This window comes from Sphaerodactylus townsendi, linkage group LG02 (genome assembly GCF_021028975.2).
Source record: "Sphaerodactylus townsendi isolate TG3544 linkage group LG02, MPM_Stown_v2.3, whole genome shotgun sequence".
NCBI classification, from domain to species: Eukaryota; Metazoa; Chordata; class Lepidosauria; order Squamata; family Sphaerodactylidae; genus Sphaerodactylus; species Sphaerodactylus townsendi.
In genome coordinates, this window is record NC_059426.1 from 65,257,158 (window position 1) to 65,279,653 (window position 22,496).

Consider the following 22,496-nt stretch of genomic DNA (forward strand, 5'->3'; position numbering starts at 1 on the left):
GTGGGTTTTGGGTTGCAATTTGGGCACTCGGTCTTGAAAAGGTTCGCCATCACTGAGCAATTGGCTGTCAGGCTTTCACGAGCTTTTCTGCAGATAAAGTCTTGAACACCTGTTAACTATTGATGCAGTAAGGGAACTGTCGGCCCCTTGGCTGTCTTCAGTCCTACATTAGACTATTTCAGCCTGCTCTCCCAGCTTGATGTGCAGCGTGCCCCCTGTCCTCTGGACCTGTGCCCATTGTGGCTGGTTAAAGCTGGTGGCAATGAGATGTGGCACCCCTGCTGGAAATTATCAATCTCTCCCTTAAATTAGGGGTTCTCCCAGGGAGACTAAAAGAGAGGGTGGTATGACTGCTCTTAAAAAAGACAAAACACCATCCTTGGATTCTTCTGATTCAGCCAACTGCTGCCCAGTATTGAATTTGTCATTTCTGGGTAGTTGAGAGAATGGCAAAGCAGCTTCATATGTTCTTGGATGTTCTTCAGATGTTCGGTTCTGGATCCATACCAGTCCAGCTTCCAACCTGGCCATGGGATGGAAACTGTGTTGGTCACCCTCATGAACAAGTTCCAACTCCTGAGGCGAATCAGTGTTGCTATTGCTTTTAAATCTAATAGAAGTGTTTTACATGGTCGACTACGATCTTTTGACCCACCACCTCACCATTACTGGGGTTCAGGGCAAGCCCTTGCAATAGATGATCTTATTTCTCCAGGATCCAGGATAGCAGGTGGATCTTAAAGAAAGGATGTCCCGGTAACACCTTTGCTTTGTGGGGTGCTGCAAGGGGCAATCCTCTCTCCAATAGATATAGATTCAACCCTTGGAACAGCTGGTTCAGAGCTTTGGGCTGGGTTGCTACCAAGATGCTGATAATACCCAGCTTTTCCCATTGATGGAGCACCAGCTAGCCACTGCCCCTATAGTTTTGGCTAGATGTCTGGAGGCTGTGATAGTATGATTGAAAAAGAACAGGCTGAAGTTGAACTCATTGAAGACAAAGGTTCTTGCCTGGGCCAGGGGGATGGGGGCAGAGAGGAATTTCAAACTGCCAAAATTAAGCAGAGTGGCATTAACACCTGCCTCTTCTGTCAAAGGCTTGGATATGTTCCTGGAGTCTTCCCTCTCCCTGGAGGCCCTGGTCGCACACATGGTCAAGGTGGCCTATTTCCATCCCTGTCAGGCTAAAAAGTTGGTCCCCTACCTGAGCTACTCGGACGTAGTCACGCAATGGTTATCTGCAGGCTGGATTACTGTAACTCACTGTATGTTGGCTTGCCCCTGAGACTGCTCCGGAAATGACTGGCAGCAGGTCTCCGGGATCTCAGGCAGAGGTATTTCACATCACTGGCCACCTCATCTTTTTAACTGGAGATGCCACAACTTGAGCCTGGGACTTTCTTCGTGCAAAGAAGATGCTGTTCCACTTTTCCACTGAATCACAACCGCTTCCCATTATCAAATAAAAAGTGATTTCTCTCACCTGGCTGAAATGTTGCTGTAGTGCATGTATGCAGCAATAACAACCCCCATTCGGCCTCTGTTCCCCTGAAGGAGATGAAAACAAAGGAAGAATTGGGGCCTTGTAGAAAACAAAGCTGTACCTCTTGACGTGGGGAAACCTCTTATCAGGATCTGGCACCAGGCTTGAAAATCCCATGGGAAATCTCCTCCCTCTTCTCACCTTATTGTGAAGAACCACAACATTGTGAGGATCAGCATTGAGCCACGTATCCATGGCTTTACAGACACTGCATATCTTCTCCAGGGCAGGTGTGTGCAAATCAGGCCATCCAAAATCCAGCACCTGCAGCGAACAAGAAGAGGGGTTTGCCAAGCAAGAGGAAGAAGAGAATGGGAAGTGTTAAAGGAGATAGTTGATATGTTTGCATGGAAGACAATGTTTTGCAAAGCTGTACTCAAATTAGGAGGGTTGACACAGTCATCTTCAGGAGCAATTTCAGGCATCAGATTTTGGTGTACAACTGTAAGATACCAAATTGTCATCCATTAACTCTAATATTATGTTTGTACTCCTTTCGATTTTCTGCTTCAAGTACTAAAAAGTTTTTATTCTCTTTGAAAATCTGTACAATCTGTACCTGGGGTGGGGTAGGGGGTCGATGCTCCAGGCACCTCCTGCAATGATCACGTGGGGATGCATTCAGCCACTCCTTCCACCTTGAACCCCACCCACCAGTCTCTGCCCATGCACCACTCACCTGGCCCACCCACTCGCTGCTCACCTGGATCACCTGCTGTTTGACCACACTTACTTGCCACCCACCCACTCACCACTTGCCTAACCCTCCTGCTTGCCTGCCCACCTGCCACTTGCCCAGCCCACTGCCCGCTTGCTGGAGAAATAGGCACAAGGTTGAGGGCACCATTTTCCTCTGCCCCACCCTTGGGGTGTAATTTGGGGGGGGGGAGAACACAATTTGGGGGGGAGGGAGGATACAATTTCATAACTTGCCCTGGGTTCCATTTTCTGAAGATACACCACAGTGTGCTACTCCCTGCCCAGTAACCCAAGGCCCATATCTCCAAGTGAGGGCAGGTGATACTATACTGTCATGGAGACAGAAGATCAGAACCAAGAAAAAAGATGTTCAACACATTTCACTGCAAGAAAACTCTCTCTATGAGGTCTCTGTTACTAATGTGAAGGACATTCTTCTAACCAGAGTAAAGATATACGGCATCAGCATGAAACAAACACCCTAAGTAATATAGTAAGAAACAATGCCATGTTTGGCCTTTGAAAATTCATGTCCCTCTGACAAAGCCAGAACAAAACAATCACATGCATGCACTGACACAGAATGAAGTGAGAGACTATGGAAACTTGACTTCCATGATAGAATCTCAGAATGCTCTAAATGTTTTTTTTAACTCCATTACATAAAGTCCAATTTAAGCATAAAACCTCCACTTATAAGGCACTGACAAGTATCATTAAAAACTGATATCATTAAACAATGACAAGTATCATTAAAAAATTACACCTTACCATAAAGTGAAATTTAAACAAAAGGACCCTAATCACCTGTTTCTTTGCTTTCATCCTGGGCACCAGCATTCCATATTCCTGCTGCAAGCATCACTGGCACAAAGGCCCAGGACATGATTGGGGAGTTGCATATCATAAGCAACTTTTTCAATGCTTTTCATGAATGCTTTGGCAGCCTTCTCCAGGGACAGTGACAATTAAATGGGTCCTTAGTTGTTATAGGTCCAGGCTTTTGAGTATTTGGCTGCTTAGAAAATACCTGTTCACTAAATTAGCTTTCCAGTGGGATTGGAAGAACCAATAGATGGTGGAGACAGAGCAGTTATGAACTTTAATAAGGCCTTCCACACAGGTTGGGCAGACACCTTTTAGCACATTCAAAAGTTACTGTCTGAAAATGTGTGCATACCCTATTTTCAGTATCCTCTGGTAAGGGGCAAGCATTTCTGTACTTTATTTAAAATATTTTTATCCCACTTTTCTCCTAGTCAACAGTCTAATATTAGGAAAATAATACTGACAGATTTGTTGTAATAATTAATGAAATGTACATAATGAAGTCTGAATACTTAACAAATACCATAGAAGTGTTAAAATTTAAGTACCTTCTTGCAATCCGTGGCTTTACTAGGTTTTATCAGAATGGTGGCGTTACTGTTGTATGATGTTATATGTGTCGTAAGCCACCTTGAGCAATGTTTTCATAATGAATAAATCAATCCTTTGCTTCCACCTTTTCAGTGTGCTTTGAATGGTTATAGTAGTACTTCACTCTGTTAATGTTATCTTTGCTTACAAGAGACCAACAACTTTCCTTCTCTACTCCCTGAAGGCCTTTTGTCCCTCCTCCTTTTCCCCCGTTTGCCAAATCAGCATTATCGACCTGCTGTCACAATCACTTGATAAATATGGTGGTGAGCTTTCAACATTAGCTGTTCCTCCAGGATTTAGAGCAAAGAAATATTTCAGCTGAATGCCTTGCTCTGGTTCGATGAATAGCTTCTTTGGTTGTCAATAACAGCAGCAGCACGGAGAGGTTAGTGAACACGCACACACATATGAATGTATAAAGGGCTTGAGGAACAGTACATCAGAGGGAGATCCAAAAAGAACAGAGGCAGCTCAAGCAGCCTCTTCTGGATGCCAAGTCAAGTGCCAAAGAACACAAAGAGTAGAAGGGAAGAGGATCTGGTTGTGGATATTTTTAGACTCAGAGGTATTGCATTCAAATTCCATCTTGGATTTGATCATGGCTCCTCGGTAATTTTAGAGCCTGACCAAAAGGAATAAATGTAAGACAAGAGAATTCATTTCCATCCCAAAATCTAACAGAATTATCAATCTTTTTCTGGAGATGCTCAGCCGATTTGTTAAAAAAGAATGCCCACTGCACCATCAATATTGGTGACCACAGGACAGCATTTGAAGGCACCCATTATTATCTGCATGCCTGGAAAAGCAACATTGTGGCAAGTTAGAACCTACATATCTGAATCACTTTAATTTTGGACTTCCACCTGTTGACCTTTCCATTCAGAAGTGCAATCAGCCACCTGAGCATGAAGCTATGTGGTTTCAGCATGCTAGGCCTAGGACCTCTATTGTAACAAACTAACTTCTTAGGGTCATTAAGCACATGAACATTCATTTTCACAATTTCTGATATTCAGTTACGATAATCTCGTCCCAATCACAACCACGATTTTCAAAAACAGCCTTGTTTAATTAATGGCTTAGAGCAGCAGAAGTGACTCTGCAGCTTGCGGAGGGTCATGTTCACTTACTATCAACGAAAACACGACTACTGCATGCTCTGTGCACCGGCCCAGGAAATGCACGTGTACAATAATGTAAGATACAACTTTTGATGTACAACTAGAACCTTTTCAAATTACTACCTCTGAACATTGCCTCTTGCCACCAGTACTGAAATCTTAGGCAGTTCTTGTGTATCTGGAGTGAAGGGAAAGGCTTCACCTTTTGCTTCCTCACTCTCTCTTCAGCATGGGAAGCAGTAGCTCAGAAGACAGAGTGAGTTTGCCAAAGTGCCTGGAGGAGAGCAAGCTGGAATTGGAGAAAGGGAAAGAACATCTCCATCTCTCTGGGGTTTGCTTGCTCTTTCCCTGGATGGCAATGCTGTGGTAATGGTCTTACTCTCTCTTCTCTGTCCTCTAGACCAGGGGTAGGGAACCTGCGGCTCTCCAGATGTTCAGGAACTACAATTCCCATCAGCCCCTGCCAGCATGGCCATCTGGAGAGCCGCAGCATGGCCATCTGGCCCCTGCCCCTGGTCTAGAGGACAGAGAAGAGAGAGTAAGACCATAGGCCATCTGGTCTATGGCCATCTGGAGAGCCGCAGGTTCCCTGCCCCTGCTCTAGACAGCCACACAGGCAGAGCCGTAGTGAGGGGGAACTGCGCCCAGGGCATGCTCCCACCTGACCCCAGCCCCCGGCCCCTGCCACACCCTCGCCATGCCCCCACACCTGGTGCAAGATGCTGCCCCCTCCCCCTGGGCGCTACGCCACTGCACACAGGATTTGGGTTAAGAACCCAAAGGCTGCAGAGAAGGGGGGAAGGTATTGGAGATGATGGGTCCTCTACATCCCTTCCTGGCACAAGATCTGAAGGTCATGGAAGTTCACAACTTACCTATCCTCCAATTCTCCTACTTTTCAAGGTGGGAACCACCTGCCAATCACCAGCTATACTGAGCAGTGACCTTGCCCACTTCCTTGGAACATGGCGCAAGTGCTACACTGGGGAATGGTGCTTAGAAGAGCCACAGGAGACATTTCAAAGATGAATCTTGTGTGTCTTCCAAGCCACTGAGGACCACTTGCTTAGAAAATCCCCCAAACCTTGCAATAAGCATAAGGGGAGGCTCTGTTTGCTATATACAAAGCACCTTTTCAGAACACTCAATGTGGCCAACAGTCAAACTACACAGTATATTTTAGCAAGCTGGGCAGGGGTTCTCCATTTGGCTGTGGAAAAAGCAAGTTGGGTCAGGGAAACCCCCAAACAGCTTGTTAAAAACATACCATTTTGTTGGGAGTTCAAGATAGGTGGAACAATGAAGACTGGCAATATTCACATGGTCCCCAGGCAGACCTTTTGCTCAATAAGTGCTGAGACTGAAGGGATGAATGTCCTGCCTTTTAATCTCTCCTCATTGGAATGATGAATCTCCAACACTGAACCCATGCAATAACCTTTTGCCTTGTGATAACGCTCTTTTTAATTTTCTATTCAGAAGTAAAAATGTGTTTGCTTTTTATAAAAACACAGTGCCTTCCTCTGCTTGCTGTCCAACCATTTTCAATGAAAGCAAACAACTATCTCCCTCAGCCTCTTCTTTCTTGCTCACCTTCTTCAGTAGAAAAGCTATCTGCCTATGAACAGTTGCTGCTTACCTTGGAGTGGAGCTTGCTGATGTCATGCCTTTTTTCTGACAGGTTTAAAAGCTAGTGGAAGAAAGGAGGGAAAGAGTTAGTTTATGTGGGCAACACACATGGCCAGAATCAGTCTACAAAAGGCCATGGCTACGCCATGTTTTATTTGTGCATTTCTCTTCCTAGAATTGAAGACATAGGTTTTCAATTTAAGTAAATAAAGAAATGAATTCTGAATTGGCACTGTTGCTTCCATGTCCCTTTAGACCAGTGGTGGCGAACCTATGGCACGGGTGCCAGAGGTGGCACTTAGAGCCTTCTTTGTGTGCCGGTTTATTTAGTGCTCCAGGGCAAATGGTTTCTCTCTGTGTGAAATGGTATGCTGGACTAGCCTGATCCATCAGGTTCTATAGCCTGATCCAGCAGGTTCTGGTCTGATCCAGCAGGTTCTATGTTCTTAGAGTAGCAGTCAAAACTGGTTAAGTTGCCTGTGTGAATGTGTGTAAAAGTGCCAAGACATATATTGTTAAGAAAAAGGCAGGGGTAACCTACTCCTTAAAGAGAAGGTATGGGACAATGGCCATTAAAGGTCCAGACAAAAAAACTCTTAGACAAAAACAAAATCCACATATGGACTATTTATTTTTGTAACAACAACCAAAAAAAACCACGAAGTGCAAACATGAATTGATCACTGAATGGCATGTGGACTATGGCTGTTGACTGTGTTATTTTTTTTCCAAAGCATAGCATGAAAAAATTACTGGCCTGGATATGATGTGAATCACCATCTAGAAAGGATCTCACCAAGTAACTGTCCCCATGCTTGGATTTAAGCATCTGTGCGACTTCCTTCAGGTTGCTGCAGAAGGTCTGCTCTTCTGAAGAACTTGCAAAGTTGACAGCAATTATTCGCTCAGTGACATACACCAGGTCTAATTCACAAGTGTCCTCCATGGTCTGATTCAGGCTCAAGCTCCTAAACCAAGGAGAAGCAATTGAATAGTCACTTTTGGGAATGAAAAAGGCAAAGACTTAAGATATTAAGTGTGTAATTGAACACTCTTTCACTTTGCTTCCACTGTCAAGTGTAAATTCTGTCTGTGAAGGGGGCTTCTGTCGTTGCTTTACATTAAATCAATGCAAGTGATCATGAAACTTTTATTTAATAAACATATTTATTTCAGTAATTTACATCCCAGTTTTCTGAAACAACAAAACAATTCAAAATATATCACTAAATAAATAATAAATTACAAAATAATATAATTGGTCAAGTAATTGTCAGTTCCACATTCAGCACATTGCAGTAGTGTAACTCAGACATGGCCAGAGGGTTCCCATTTGCTCATTTATTGTGGGAGACTTCCATGTACTTGTGTCTGTTGCCTCATGATGCTCACCTATTAGTAAGCAAAATCTGGGGCCAAAGGAATATCATCCTAGAGAGAAAAAATTGAAAGAAAAATAAATACTCATATTCTTACAGGAAGGTCTGACCATAAAGTACCAGGCAACTCCTGGAGCTATCCAGAAGAAACAAGGGTAGCTCTAGGAATCACCAGAAACTTTATGGTCAGAAGTTCCTTTAAGAAGATGAGGCCTTATGTTTCTTTTTACTTTTTCTCCCAAGACACTGACCCTCCCACACAACACACCCACTGGTTTTCAGGCACTGTCTGGCAACCCTGTAAGAGTCTTACCAGGTGCAAAATAAGGCCTAAGTTTCGATGCCATTGGATGTTGATGTTACTTCTGGAAGTGACATCCTCACATCACTGACAATATGGGAGATGCTGCAATATTTGTTCAAAAACTTTATGGTAAAAGCTGCTTTTACCATTAGAGATTTGCCCAAAGACTAGAGCATGTTGTTGGTGATGTGCTGACATCACGTTGTTGGTAATGTGATGGCGTCATTTTCAGAAGTGAAATCAATGTGCTGACGGCACCAAGGTTTAAGTCTCATATTGCACCTGGCAAAATCCCTACCAGTCAGCTGAATGGCACTGGGGGGAGACGGGAGACATGAACTCAAAGTGGGGGATTCTCTGCCTCCCAACAGAGTTCTCAGTGCATGAGACAAAGTGGATTTCTCTTGTTTATAGTCCTCTTTTACGTACACAGGATTCCTTAATCCTGTACCAGAAATCACATCCATTGTGTTTTAAGACCCATTTTCCCTGAAACTTAAAGAGTGTGTAAAGGGTTATATGGGTTGAGGATGTGACTGGAGTCACACATAACTCCTATTTATTTAAATCCTGGTGAGTGTGACCTGTAATGCTTTCCCACTATGAATCTGACAGATGTCATGGTTATTAGAGCTGGGAGATGCATTATGCTGAATGGTTACAATGTTTGTTCTTCTAGCATTCCAGACTTACAGACAATGAGTAGACGGACTTAGAATTAATTGTTTTTTATTGAGGAACAACATACCCAGCACTTGCCTATCTAAAATAATACACTATAGTCCTCACTGGACCCCCTGCCTAATTTGGATGCCTCCTATCCCTTCTCCCTCCAAAACTTAACTCCCCCTTTTGTCCGTTGGTAGTTGATCATTAAACACCTCAGGTTTTTCTCTCCCCCCTCACTTCAGCATTCCATCCAGCTTTTTAAACCCAACAGGTCTGTGTAAACAGGGAGAAAAAGGGCAGAATTTTCTCCTATCCATCACAGAGTTCAACTGCCATACCAATTACTTAAGGTTACTTCAAACCATGGAAGTCACTTTTACATCCAACTATAAGACAGGCTCAAAAAGTATCAGCACTGGGGACTTATTCTCTAATGGGACTACACTCTATCTGGAAGAAGCCAAGGACCTTCTGACAGGTCTCTGATTCTGTAAAGTTTTTCTGTCAGAGAGATCAATGAGGTTTCTGTGCCAAATGCAAGCCTGAAGCTAGAATAAAATGGGTCCAGATGATTAACATCATAGAAAAAGGAGCTTGGAGCTTGCTTGTCAGGGCACACTGAAGCTACTTGCAAAGAAAGGAGTTATTTCAGGAGTAACATTACTGATTTCTCCAGAGAAGAGAAAGTTACTTTCCCACATTTCTGTGTTACCCAAAGTGACCCCTCTGCCTCCTATTCAACAAACCACTGCTGTGTCTACATTGTGAGTGGAGATTAAAAAAAACCAGCACTAACCAGTGACTATAGTAATGAGACTTTTGATTATCTGATAGACTATCTTTCTGTGATGCTCAGGTCAGTTTACATTCAACAGTTACAAGGGTTGTAATCCAGAAACCCAGAATGGAAACAGTCTACACCAGTAACAATATAGCCTCAAAACAACTGTTGAAAGATTTCAAATCAAATATCTGTAGCAACTATTTACAAACAAAAGTAGTATCAAAAGAAAATTTATTAAATTTATTAAATCTTGCTAAACAGAAATGAGTCTTATCCTAAATGGAAAAAGGAAGGAAGCCTTCCCAACCTTTCTATCAGTGAGGTATTCAATGAGTGGAAAGGGTATCTCACCTCCTGATTCAACTTCAATTAATGTGGGGCTGGTATGGGGAGAGGTGAGCCTTCATGTATGAGGGTCCGAAGCTATACAAAGCTTTAAAGTAGGGGCCAGCATCTTGAATTGATCTTGGAAGCGTACTGGTAGTCAGAATAGTTGGCAAGGAATTGGGTAAATCTACTTTTGTGAGGACAAGTTCACTACAAAGACAATTAACACAAACATTGTGACCATGAATAGATGTGTGGACATGTGTAGGCCATTCACGCTTTCCATTAAGCCAAAATATTGGTAGTTACCATCAATTCTACTGAGCAATGCACAGGGAAATGAAGAAAACACATTGCTTTCAATGATGCAAAAATACATGCTATTTTCATTTGATTGAGAAGAATTCATATATTCATTTCAAGTAAGTGCCCCAGATATAGAGTGGGTTACCAAAGGGTGATAATGAATCCAGAGAAACAAACAAAAAGCAAAGTGTGGCATTCTTCCACATGATGCTGTGTACAATTGCCTTTTGACCCATATTTTAGACAGGGAACTGATATTGGTAACAACATGGTATCAGTACAATGGCAACAGCTTGTATCAACATTTTTTCCAAAGACTAAGAATATATGTTTAAAAGGAAAAACAAACAGTACAAAATTTCTAACTTCAGAAGAGAGAGGGTATCAGAGAATTAAGCCAGGGGTTTTTTTAGTTTGAAGTCAGAAATAGTTTAGTCAGCCCTCATAAAATGGCCAATAAATCATGACATTATCAGGGCCCAATACATTAAACAAAACACACAAGAAAGATTCGACAAAGCAGTTGTAGGATATCAGCCTTTGGAGGTAAATGTCCTGAGCAAGGGAAGTTAATCTTCAACAAGGAAGAAGTATTTATTCAAATAATAAAGATGGATTTGAATATCCTTAATATTTTAGATTTCAGGGTAAAGTCTCTGAATTATACAATCAAATCTGATATTGATTCTTACCTTGAGGTCTTACGTTGTGACTGCACAATTTTGGGGGATTTTGAGCACGAGGACACCTTTTTAAACAGTGACAAAGACAGAAAAAAGGAAATTACTCACATCATGTGACATAATCAGCAGCAAATCAGCAACTTTGCATCAAATGAAGAAATAGTCTCCTATGGCCTATAACCTAGATTCGATACCTAGATTACCTTACAGCAGTAGCACTCATCAGTTCTCCCAAGTCACAGTCTTGACCAGTGGACTGAAAACTATCATCTGAGAGCCCAGGAAGCCTTGAGGTATGCACTTTTTAACAAATGCTGAACAGCTTTTAAGTCTTGAGGGATGACTGGCACTCGAAAATGATCTCAAGTGTACCTCCACTAACTAAGATTATAAACTTGGATTAAATTCAGGGTTAAGATCCCAGATAATATGTGGCAGGGAGGTGACTAATCCCAGTTAAGACATACAGACACTTGCAGTTGTGTTTCAGAATTAGAGTTAGTTTTTATTTGCAATTCTCCATCTCAGAAGGGAACAGAAATGAGTGAGATGAGCAAACAAGTCCAGCAACAAGCCACTTATGTTTTACTTAAAAGGTAAAGGTAGTCCCCTGTGCAAGCACTGGGGTCATTACTGACCAATGGTGTGCCATCACATCACCAGACTGACTATGCTTATGGGGTGATTTTCCAGTGCCTTCCTCCCTTTTACCCCGAGAGCGTTTACTGCAGTACTTCAGCTTATTTGTTTGTTTGTTTGTTTGTTTGTTTGTTTGGTTGGTTGGTTAGTTGGTTGGTTGGTTGGTTTTATATACCACCCTATCACCTTGCCCCACTGGGCTCCTATGTTTTACTTAATCCAAGTTAATTATCATTTGAATGAAGTCAAGGGGGATATGAAAGAGTCCTCTTATTCTTTCCAGACAATCAGCAAAGTTATGAGTATGGGGTTTGAATGTACAGTTAAGAACTTATTCTGAGTTGCAAAAAGTGCTGTTTGTCATGTCTATCTATTGGCACCCATTCCAGTATTCTTTACATCTTTCCGTGGGTCCACTGGAAGGCTTTTGGCCTCCAGTTCTGAGCCTAACTTTTTATTAGCTCACTGACAGTAGAAATAAACAATACTTTTTTTTTAATTTCTCATTTGTTAGCCAGGTGGAAGGGGCCCATATGGATATGTTTTCAAATAAATAATTGTTCTTTTAAAAAGAACACTATGTTACATAATACTTTCTGGCACCATATTTTCAGTGTTCCTTTTTATTTTGAAAACTTGATCTCATGATCCTCACGGGGGGAGAGTTTGGGGCTACATCAGCCTTCTGCAGAAGCTTCATTATAATGTACGTGGTGGATGGCAAACAGAAGCAGAGGTCTCACACGATATGCACACAATAAGTGGATTGCATATTTCACTGAAATATAAGCCTGAGCCTGTGAGTTGATTTCTTTTTGGGTTGTTCTTAGTTGCATTTTTTTTATCTGGAAGAAGTGTTCATCATTATCACCATGGTACTAGCTTTGCAAATATGTGCATTAATTTGTATCAGGTAGCAAAACTACTATGCATCATTTTGCATAGAAGTGATAGCATTATGTCTCCAATAATTTACTAAAATTCTAGTTATGAAAAAATAGATTTTACTCAAAGATAATGTTTGATATATTCATTCCCAGCTGTGGTTTGCTCTCAAAAATCTGTTTGTCATTTATGTTTATTGCTTAATCCTAGAAGAAGAGGAAAGTTTTACTCCTTCCACTAATTAAAAACAGTTCCTCCTTCCCCTTAGTCATATCATCCTGCAAGGTCTGAACAGGTAGTTTATTATCAGTTATATTTAGTCTCGATGTTTAAGTAGAGGCAAAAGACAGAATACAAAGTATTCTGAATTCCCCAGATAAGCAAAAGACAGAATACAAAGGAACTCTATGGTTGCTTCAGCCAGAATCAATGGCTCTCTTGGGATGAGAGGGTAATGATTCTCAGCTAAATAAGCATGCAGCTTTGCAGAAGCCCAGGGCACTATTTATCCCATCAATGAAAGCTCAATTTATAGCAGTTTTAAGGGAGAAATACCCACACTGCAAATAAAATCTAGGAGAAACAATGAAGAACAGAAAGACTGCTTTATTTCCTAATCACTTTCTGAGATCAAAGTCATCCTCAAGATGATGTTTGACCTGGAAATGGAACTAAAGGAAGTGACAGGGACCCTGTTTCCTTTCCCAACCTCTTTCTTCTCACCTTTCCTCTTCCTCAATTTGCAGTCTATCCAGACTTATTTTGCTTTTTTAAAAAAATCGAACAAACTAGCATAGAATTCTGTGCAGTGGTGTAGTTTGAGCTTCTCTGTGTTTAAATTCCTCTTTTCAAGTAGCAAAGCGGGTGGAGATAATTGGGTAATTAGCAGCACCAGCTTACAAAGGGCATGCAGGGAACCAAGGGCCTAACAAGGATCATTATGAAACCATTTTTCAAGCTGGGCAAAACAAAAACGATGAGACTGTAAAGGAGGAAAGTCATGTAAGCTTGTGTTGAGACTGTTTCACTTTCTTGCAAGTCAGTGAAGTTGAAAGCACCAACAAAACATCACTTGGTTAGATACTAGTGTGAGCCCAAACACCCAGAACAGGCATACAAGCTGATCTGCCACCCTCGCTTATATTAAGTCTAAGATATTAAGTAGCTATTTTCGAAGTGTTTGCCTGGATTCCTTATAGAAAAATCCAGTGAACTTAATCTCAAAATTTCACACTGTGCAATAAGATAAGCAAGAAAGTACCAAAGGGTGCTAAAATCATCTGCGTATAACAGCTGTGATGGCAAGAAAATATCCACTCCACAGACTATTCACAGGTTAGCATGGTTTCATGATGAACTGTCTAATGACAGAACGCTCCTATCTAAAGAGGCAACCTGTCACACAAGATAATCCGAGGGCAATGCTACTCAGGTAACATCATTACCACTAACACTGCTCTTTCTTGTTCCATCAGCAGTGCAGGCAGGTATGAGGGCCATACGAAGAACTGTGTGGATCAGACATGATCAATGTGTGCCAGACCTGTGCAAATGTATATGCATATACAGCCTCAAGGAACTAAGGAAAATGTGTTAGGAATGAGGTGCCTGGTCCCACTTACTTTATATTAATGTGCAACTATCTATTCACACAGGTGCAGCATTCTAGAAGATGAGTCCCAGACCAGCCCTTTTAAAACAATATCTGCATCTACATTTGGTGTAACTTTGGCTCACGTTCCCTATAGTGCACTGGGCTTGATCATCTGCTTCTAGGGTTGTCAGTCTACTGGTTTAGGGCTGGTGAAGACAAAAAACTGTCAGGCCGCCCCATGTCCCCATGCCCCTGACCCCTTCCCAACTCCCAGAAAACCTGCACATGTATATTGGATTATTGCACAGGGAGGGGCACAAAGATGTGGTATGACTGACGTGACAAGATTTCTTTATGTAAGACACTGAAATCAATCAGGAAGATCTGAGAGTCTTTTCAAGTCAACAAAATAAATTTTTATTTGGACAAACCAAAGTTAAAAAGAAACAAGGCCTACCAGAGCTCTTCATAACAGCTTGCCTATCCAGCTTACCAAAAGCTATAAATAAAATCTGAGCTGGAACTAGGACTTACATTTTCCCACCAGGCCAGGGGATTCCTTGCCCATGGTTCTTGTTTCCTGCTGCGGTTGGTGGGAGAAAAATAATCTTTAAAAATAATTTTGTAACTGTGTGATGGTGTGACATTTGTTGTGTACTGAGCTATTCAAGTTTCTGTAGTTCAGAGGATGATGTCAGCTGAGAGCATTATATTTAAATGAGTGCATGCATAGTTTCACTCTCTCAGCCTCTCAACCTAGTATATTACTGTGGATGCTGTCTGTGTAAATAAACCTTGGGCCCTGCAGCAACACTCATACTCGGTACCTGCGGTCAGTCAGTTACTGGCAACATTGGCAGTGGGTTCAAAGCTTTCCAAAACTGGACTTGGCTCAAGCATATCAGCAACTGCTAGTGGCTGATACCACAGCGGACGCTCAGACAATCAAAGGGCATTTAAAGTAAAGTGTCTGCAGCTTGGGGTCAGTGTGGCCCCTGGCGTTTTCCAGTGTTTGATGGAAAATATTTTGAAGAGCTTGCTGGGGGTTATACCATATTTTGATGATGTCCTTGTTGTGGGTGCCTCTGATGGCTCGGGTGCAAAGTATATTGCAGTGTTTTGCAGATGTCAGGTCAAATGTGACAAATGTGAATTTGGAATACATCAGACAGAGTTTCTAAGATATGTGATTCATGCAGGCGGGATCCATCCAATGCCAGCAAAAGTAAGGGCAATCCATGATGCCCCAGTGCCATGCTCAAGGCAGGAACTTCAGGTGTTCCTGGGACTCTTAAACTTTTATCATTAGTTCTTGATGCATAATGCCACTGTGGCAGAATTGCTCCACCGCCTCTTGGAAAAGCAGGCTAGGTGGCATTGGATCTGCCAGCATGGCTTTCCAAGATGTGAAACCATTATTGTCATTTGTCAGTGTGCTAACGAATTCTGAAGAACAGAAACCCTCGATCTTGACTTGTGATGCTTCCCCTTATGGGTTGGGAGCCATGTTAAGTCATCAGCTGGCAGACTCTCGTGATGTGCCAATTGTGTTGTATTCTAGGACTCTGTCAGAAACTGAACAGAATTATGTGCAAATTGACAGAGGCCTTGGAAATTATGGTGCGTGTTAAGAAATTTCATGACTATGTGTATGGGGGCCATCTGTCATCATGACTGATCATTAGCCATCATTAGGACTGTTTACACCAGAGTGACAGACTCCTCAAATTTTGTCACCAAGTGTGCTCAGATGGGCAATGCTTTTGAATACTTATGATTATGTACTGCAGCACCGGCCAGGGAAGGGAATCAGCCATGTGAATGAATTGAGCCAGTTACCCATACCAACAGTACAGGGGAAATAGTCCGCCATTGTTAGAAGTGCAAATGTTAGAATTGCTGCCCCGAGCCACCCTTGCATGCATCAGAACTAGCTGAAAGGTCATCAAAGGACCCTATTATCATTCAGGTCCTAAACTGGGCATAGAGGGGGTGGCTGGTTGGGAAAGTGGATAAAAATTTACACCGTTCTTATTGAGTCAGTATTAGTTATCTGAGCGTAACCTATCGTGGGAAAATAAAGTAGTGATTCCAGCTGCCCTGAAGACGCGAGTATTGGAGACCCTACATGTGGTTATCCGGGAGTTGTGATAATGAAGGCATTGGCGCACAGCTATGTGTGGTGGCAAAAGATGGGCTGTGCTGCAGAGGAGTGGGTTGTGAGATGTGAGGAATGACAGGCTTCATGGCCAATATCAACACACGCCCCAGTTCAGCAGTGGGAATCGACAAAGACACCATGGTCCTGGCTACATATCGATTTTGCTGGACCCTTTCAGGGTCACCATTTCCTAATTGTAGTAGATTCATATTGAAAACTATTAGAGGTGGCCCCTGTTCTACCAATGACATCCTGCACAGTGATTAAGGTGTTGCATCAACTGTTTGCAATGCATGAGCTCCCAGAGGTTTATTGTATAACGGGGTGCAATTTGTGTTGGAGGAGTTTTGTACATTCTTGGCCTTTGACATTCATCACATCATATCAACCTCCTTTCTTCTGTCTACAAATGGGCAAGCAGAACGAATGGTGTGGACCATGAAGGATGTGTTGAGGCAAATAATAGAGGGGGAGTGGCATCACCATTTGGCAAACATCTTGCTGACTCAACATATTACACCATGTACAGCTACAGCAAGATGTTCCACAGAGCTGCTTATGAATAGGAAGCTGGCTTCTCTGTTGGAGCGGATGCATCTGGACTTGATAGAGAAGTGATCACCTCAATGGGTGATAGATCAGAAGGCACCACAGTCATTTATGGAAAATGACCCAGTCTACGTAAGAAATTATGGGGCTGGGCCATGTTGGATTCTGGAGCAGTAACACAGGCCACAGGGCTGTTATCATATAGGGTAGAGACAGAAGATGGTCGTGTTCTTTGCCAACATGTGGACCAAACAAGGAAGAGGGTGTCCACTCCAATAACAACATCGGAAGACTTGAAGTGAGCAAGAAGGTGAGGTCACAGCATCAGAGTGAGAGGGATAATCTCAGGAGTGGGCAATAGGAGAAAGTGAGTTAAGACAGGAAATAAGGGGCATTGGAGGAGCCGGTATTGGCACCGGCCCAGGATCAGAACAGAATCTGAGTTTAGCGTGGGATCAGCCATCAGTGCAGGACCAGAGGCCAGTGCAGAATCATAGATGGCTGCAACGTAAGAGAGTTCAGCCAGACTATAATGTTCGTTGGGGGAAGGGGTGTTGTATCTTGAGCTACTGGGGTTTCCATAGTTGAGAGCGTGACATCTGCTGAGAAGTGATATTTAAGTGAGTACATGCGTAGTTTCACTCTCTCAGCCTGATGTATTATTGTGGAAGCTATCTGTGTAGATAAACCTTGTTTTTACCCTACTGGTCACCTGATGATTGAGACATAACACATCAATTCTGGGGGAAACCCAGAAGTGATGCCAGTCCATTCTAGGAATTGCTGGAAACTCTATTGTTTTACCATGGCATTTCCAATAATTCCTAGAGATTGCACCTAGATGGAACAACTCCAGATTCGGTTATCCTGGAACTATAAAAAAACTAAAGTGGACTTCTGAATATTACACCGTCATACTTGTTAAAGTTTCTGAATGAGAATGTGTCTATACCTGCTTTCTCTTCCTCCAAAATATGGAGAATTATGCAATTTCAAACTCACAATTAGGCTTGTAAAACAATTGTGCTTTATGTTAGATTTTTACCCTGTATTCAGGCACATTTCATGAATTTGTGCAAGTGCATTCCTTCCAGTTTGCCTTCTCTGTGTGCCCAATGTATGGCATGGTTCATAGGAGACCAGTGTTCCCTGACTAAAGAATACATGACTGTCAAAGGCTTTCACGGCTGGAATCACTGGGGTGCCATGTGGTTTCCGGGCTGTATGGCCATGTTCTAGCAGCATTCTCTCCTTAATGCTGCTAGAACATGGCCATACAGCCCGGGAACCATACAGTACCCCAATGCATGATTCTTACCACTTGGAATCAGGGTTGTATGAATCAGGGAACAGAGGAGGAAGTGAAAAGAAACACACAGTCATTGGTGTTAATGAAAAGATTGGGATGCTGCCCCAGCAGCCTTAGAACTGGTGTGGCAACAGAAATATGCTACTTTACTTCTGCAAAAAGGACTCTGGCAGGTTGTGTTGCTCCAGGAAAATATCCCAAGTCAACTTGCTTTTCCAAAGATGCTTAAAGCTGCAACTTGTACAATTCAAGACTACTAAGCTAATGACTAATGGACTGGAAAAGTCACCAATGATAATTTTAACCCATAAATGATGGTTGTGTGACTTGGGCCATGATCATGTCCTTCCAATGAAGGCTAAGAACTCTGGGTGCCTGAGATTTCAGCTAGGAGTAGACTGAAGAAAGCCAGGCAGAGCTCTGACAATAAAAATCCACAATATTCTGCAAACAGAGGTCCCAAGTCCTTAGAATCTTACTCCACTTTGCCTAGGCTTGGTCCCTCACAAAACCAAATGGTTGGAGTAGCTGTCTGAATTGCTACAGCAGAAAGCTTCTACTTATACATTGTTCCATGGCCCTCAAAATCCCCTCTGCATTATTTTTAATGGCTTTATGACCTTTACTGAAATTCCAAGTCGAACTTCTAATTAAAGAAATAACCAAAGAAGAGAAAAATATACATTCACACCTCATTTGTTTTAGCATCTTCAGCTGATAACAAAAGGGAGAGTGTGTGTGTTGTTTAAACTCTCATTCTTTGCTGAAGTTAAAACTTACATAAAGTTTGCTTGGAATTGTATTTTCTCATCTACATTTAAAGTAGCTGCCTAGTTAAAGTGACCCAAGAGAAGGAAAAGGCAAGTGAGTGTGCAAGGATCAATCATTATGGGTGAATGTATGACAGCCATGATGGGTGATTATGGTGTTGCCTTGCCTATATATTATATATTCAGCTGAAATTCATCAAAAGCATTTTGCTACTTTTCTAAGCAGGGGGTACTATCAGTGTCTTGTGCTAAATCAAGTATTAACTTCAGTTACTGATCCCTGGACAGGACTGTGTAATGGAATATATCTATATAGATGGAACAAGAATATATGTGAAGAAGGCTTCTGCACCATTCTTTCCCTTGCAGAAGTCATGCGAAGCTATGCATACCCGGTTCAAGAGGCCTGTAACATGCAGCCCCTGATTCTTCCAGTGTGGAGAGAGAGAGAGAGAGAGATGTAGGCACTTTTCTGTATTTGTGATTGTCATTGCTCAGCCTCTCTTGTGATCTTTGGAGAAGAAATCAATGCAGGGAATTTCCACATTCACTGGTCTTTTTGGAACATGCTGGGGAGAAGCATGTCCTGTATACTCTACCACAACAAAACTGGAATTCTACTCAATCAATTTCTGGACAGCATGGGCTGGGGAAAGGAAAGGTGATTTTGGGAAAGATGTGTTTCTTTTGGAAATATAAATGTGAATGAAAAATATATCTGCCTAATCATCTTGATATAGTATATGAATTGTCTCAGTGGAGATTTCACAAGATACATTGGTCGCATTGTCTGAAGCCTAAGAATAATTGCAATGAAGAAGCCTTCCTATTATTGATTCACAAGTCACATCCTTTGGTCCTCTGTTCCATTTCTAAGTCAGAAAGAATGATCAAAAGGATGCAGTCACATTAGGGATACTTGAACATTTGGAGCTTGGCTCATTACTTGTTTTCTTTTTTCCTATTGGGCAGTTGATTAATTGACAGGCTGTTTTGGTGTTCTCAATCTGTTCAGCACCAGGGAATCTCAAGCTAACTCCCAGCAGATTGTGCATCAGCTGGGATCTCCTGCTGGGTAAAACTTATTGGGCTCCAGGATTGCTGGACAAAGGGATTGGGGGAGGGGAATCAGAAATTAACTCACAGCTGAAAGGACAGATCAGCTGAGAGTGGGCTTCAGGAAGCTCTACTGCCTACAAGTTTGTTTTTGGGACCCAGGTAAAGACTTATTTGGTGAGAGAATTCAGAAGGTGACTCCCTGTTTACAAGAGCACTTATGAGGTTTCCACTTCTGATGCCCTCTAAGATCTCATAATAATTATCAATGACTTTTTGTGTGTGACCTTTAATTTTTTTATCATGTTTTATCATGTTTTTATCATTGTTGTTTCATTCATGTTTTTATTGCGTTTTTATAATTCTTTTATTTATATTATAAGCCCTCTTGGGTTCCGCAAGGGGAAAAGGTGGCTAATAAATCTTTAAAATGAATGAATGAATAAATAAATAAATGTTGGACACAGTATGTCTGGCTGCCAAACAAGTTCACTGCAAAATTCACAGCATCCCAAATTCTCATGGGGCTTGCTTCAGAAATCTGTATAATCCATGTGCCCAAAACTCAGACAGCCTGAAGAGATGCCAGCCTCTTCATTTGCGTTGTCCACATGTCCTATGCTTCGCATCATTGCAGACTTTTCCTACCCCATATTATACTATTGTTTCATCCACTTTGTTCCATGGAAGAGGAAAACAATCAATTCCACTCCAAAAATGTTTGGCACAATGTGAAATGAATCCATTCTGCTCTGCCAGCAATCTAGCGGGAATTTCAACATCTGAAATAGATTCTTGAAACTGCACTGGGTGTTTGCAGAGGCCTTTGGCCTTGCTATGCCTACCCTGATGCTTCCATCTGGCTGAGCAGGCTACAACGGAACCAACATCCACTCTGCATTTGCTATCTCTAACTTTCCAGACAACACAGACTCTCACTTCTGAAATCCGTTCTTTATATTCCAGAATGATTTTACAGCAGATTGCTGGGAAGTATATTGTCCACATACAAACTTACTAAAAGGGAACCTAATTGTAAATGTCATTGACTGATACAGGATCCATGCCTATTGAGATGTGCAAATAACAGGATCCATGCTTATTGAGATGTACAAATGTGCACTACATAAGCTTGGCTAATTCTGTATTGTTCAAAGAAAAACACAACCAAACTTTGCAAGATTCTAACGTATATCCTGATGGCAAATTTCAGAGGTACAAGGCCCCTTTCAGGCTTTACAGCAACAATGCAACACCTGGAAGGATTAAGACAATTCCATATCTGGCTATGGAAGCTGTAACATGCAAAACTGCTCTTCGTATCTTTCACTGTACCAATATCTATTCACGAATGGTAGGCAAGCCCTGGAGTGTGCTCCGTCCTCAGAATGTATGATAACAGAAAGTATAATTTGTAGCTGCTGATACATAGAGCAGACTTATTGCCATTTTAAATAGTTAGTTGTGGGTTCAGTATGTGTAGGGGTTGTTTTTTTCCCTTCGTTTTTGCTTGCCTTTCTGGCATTGTTCCTAGTTATCCAACATGGATTGCCCAAAGTTGATAGAACCACCTGGCCAAACTGAAGATGAAAAGCATATCTATAACCAGGTCCATCAAAGTTGGGTGCAAGTACACTATGAAGACAGGAGCCACTCTTACATAAGTCTGACCCAAGGGCAGTATCCTTGCTGGGGTGGGGGTGGGGTGAGGGTGGTGACAGAGTTCATTGTAAACCCCTCTCCTACCCAGTTTCAATGGGCAAATTTTATCCCAAAATTTGGTGTCTTCGTTCTTCTCCTTTCCTCCAGTCCTACAAAAGGCTTACCTTAGGGAGGGTAAGAGTTCTGCTAATCCATTTCCAAGGCATGGTGTCTGCTCTTTCAGAAATCTCCCTCCAAACCAATTCCTCTCTCCTCCACAGAAAGTCAGTCCAAGGCAGTGCACTAACATATGACTGAACAGCTTAAGCCTGGCACACAGCAGGCTCCATGCCAGGGCTGGTCAGTTTGCGATGCTGCCGGTTTGGTCCCTGTGGCTCAGAAATATTCTAACCACAAACAGTTCTCCTGTTGTTATTGCTGCTAATGGAAATGGAGCCCCACCTCTTCCTGAGACTGTCTCTCCCCAACACACACCCACACATCATGAGGAAAAGTCATGCAGATATCAGCTGATAAGAATAACAGCTTCCAAGCAAAAGTTATTAAATTCTCTGCAGGCATAGCCTCCAATATTCAGACTCAGGGGAAATGAACTTTTCTGAAGGCTGGGCTTCCTGGTAGTAGTTGTCAGCTCCAATTCCATCTTTGCCAACAGGCACACATGTTGCTTCAATGTCTGTGGCAGCAAAAACAGATCTGAGCCACCAGACACCTTGCTTCAGTAGCCAGTATCAAGGTCATTAAGATGGAACATGAGCTATTTTCAGTTGCCACCAATGAAGTCAAAGGGAGGACAAGAAGGAGACATGTACCACTCTGTCATCCAGTCCTCCTCAACCCTGTTTTCAGCTGCCCTTGATGGAACTACCAGGAGGAGAGGAGCAAGAAACCAGTCCCCCCCCCCCACACACACACACCCTTTATAGTGCCTGAGCACAGGTCATCTGAGAATCCCTTCCTTGAAGAATATCATTATTTGGATGAGTTATTTTAAATTCCATG

General features: G+C 42.3%; 1 protein-coding gene across 13 annotated transcripts in view; it reads right to left on the reverse strand.

Moving 5' to 3' along the window:
• TNS1 (tensin 1) overlaps window positions 1–22,496 on the reverse strand; it is a 389,915-nt gene that overhangs the window by 125,821 nt on the left and 241,598 nt on the right. For all 13 annotated transcript variants that reach the window (XM_048486278.1, XM_048486276.1, XM_048486275.1 and 10 more), the window contains 5 exons: window positions 10,879–10,934; window positions 7,214–7,385; window positions 6,428–6,478; window positions 1,685–1,807; window positions 1,484–1,548 (listed from right to left, as the gene is read on the reverse strand). In XM_048486278.1, the coding sequence (XP_048342235.1) occupies window positions 1,484–1,548; window positions 1,685–1,807; window positions 6,428–6,478; window positions 7,214–7,385; window positions 10,879–10,934 (467 nt within the window). The remainder of the gene's footprint in view (window positions 1–1,483; window positions 1,549–1,684; window positions 1,808–6,427; window positions 6,479–7,213; window positions 7,386–10,878; window positions 10,935–22,496) is intronic.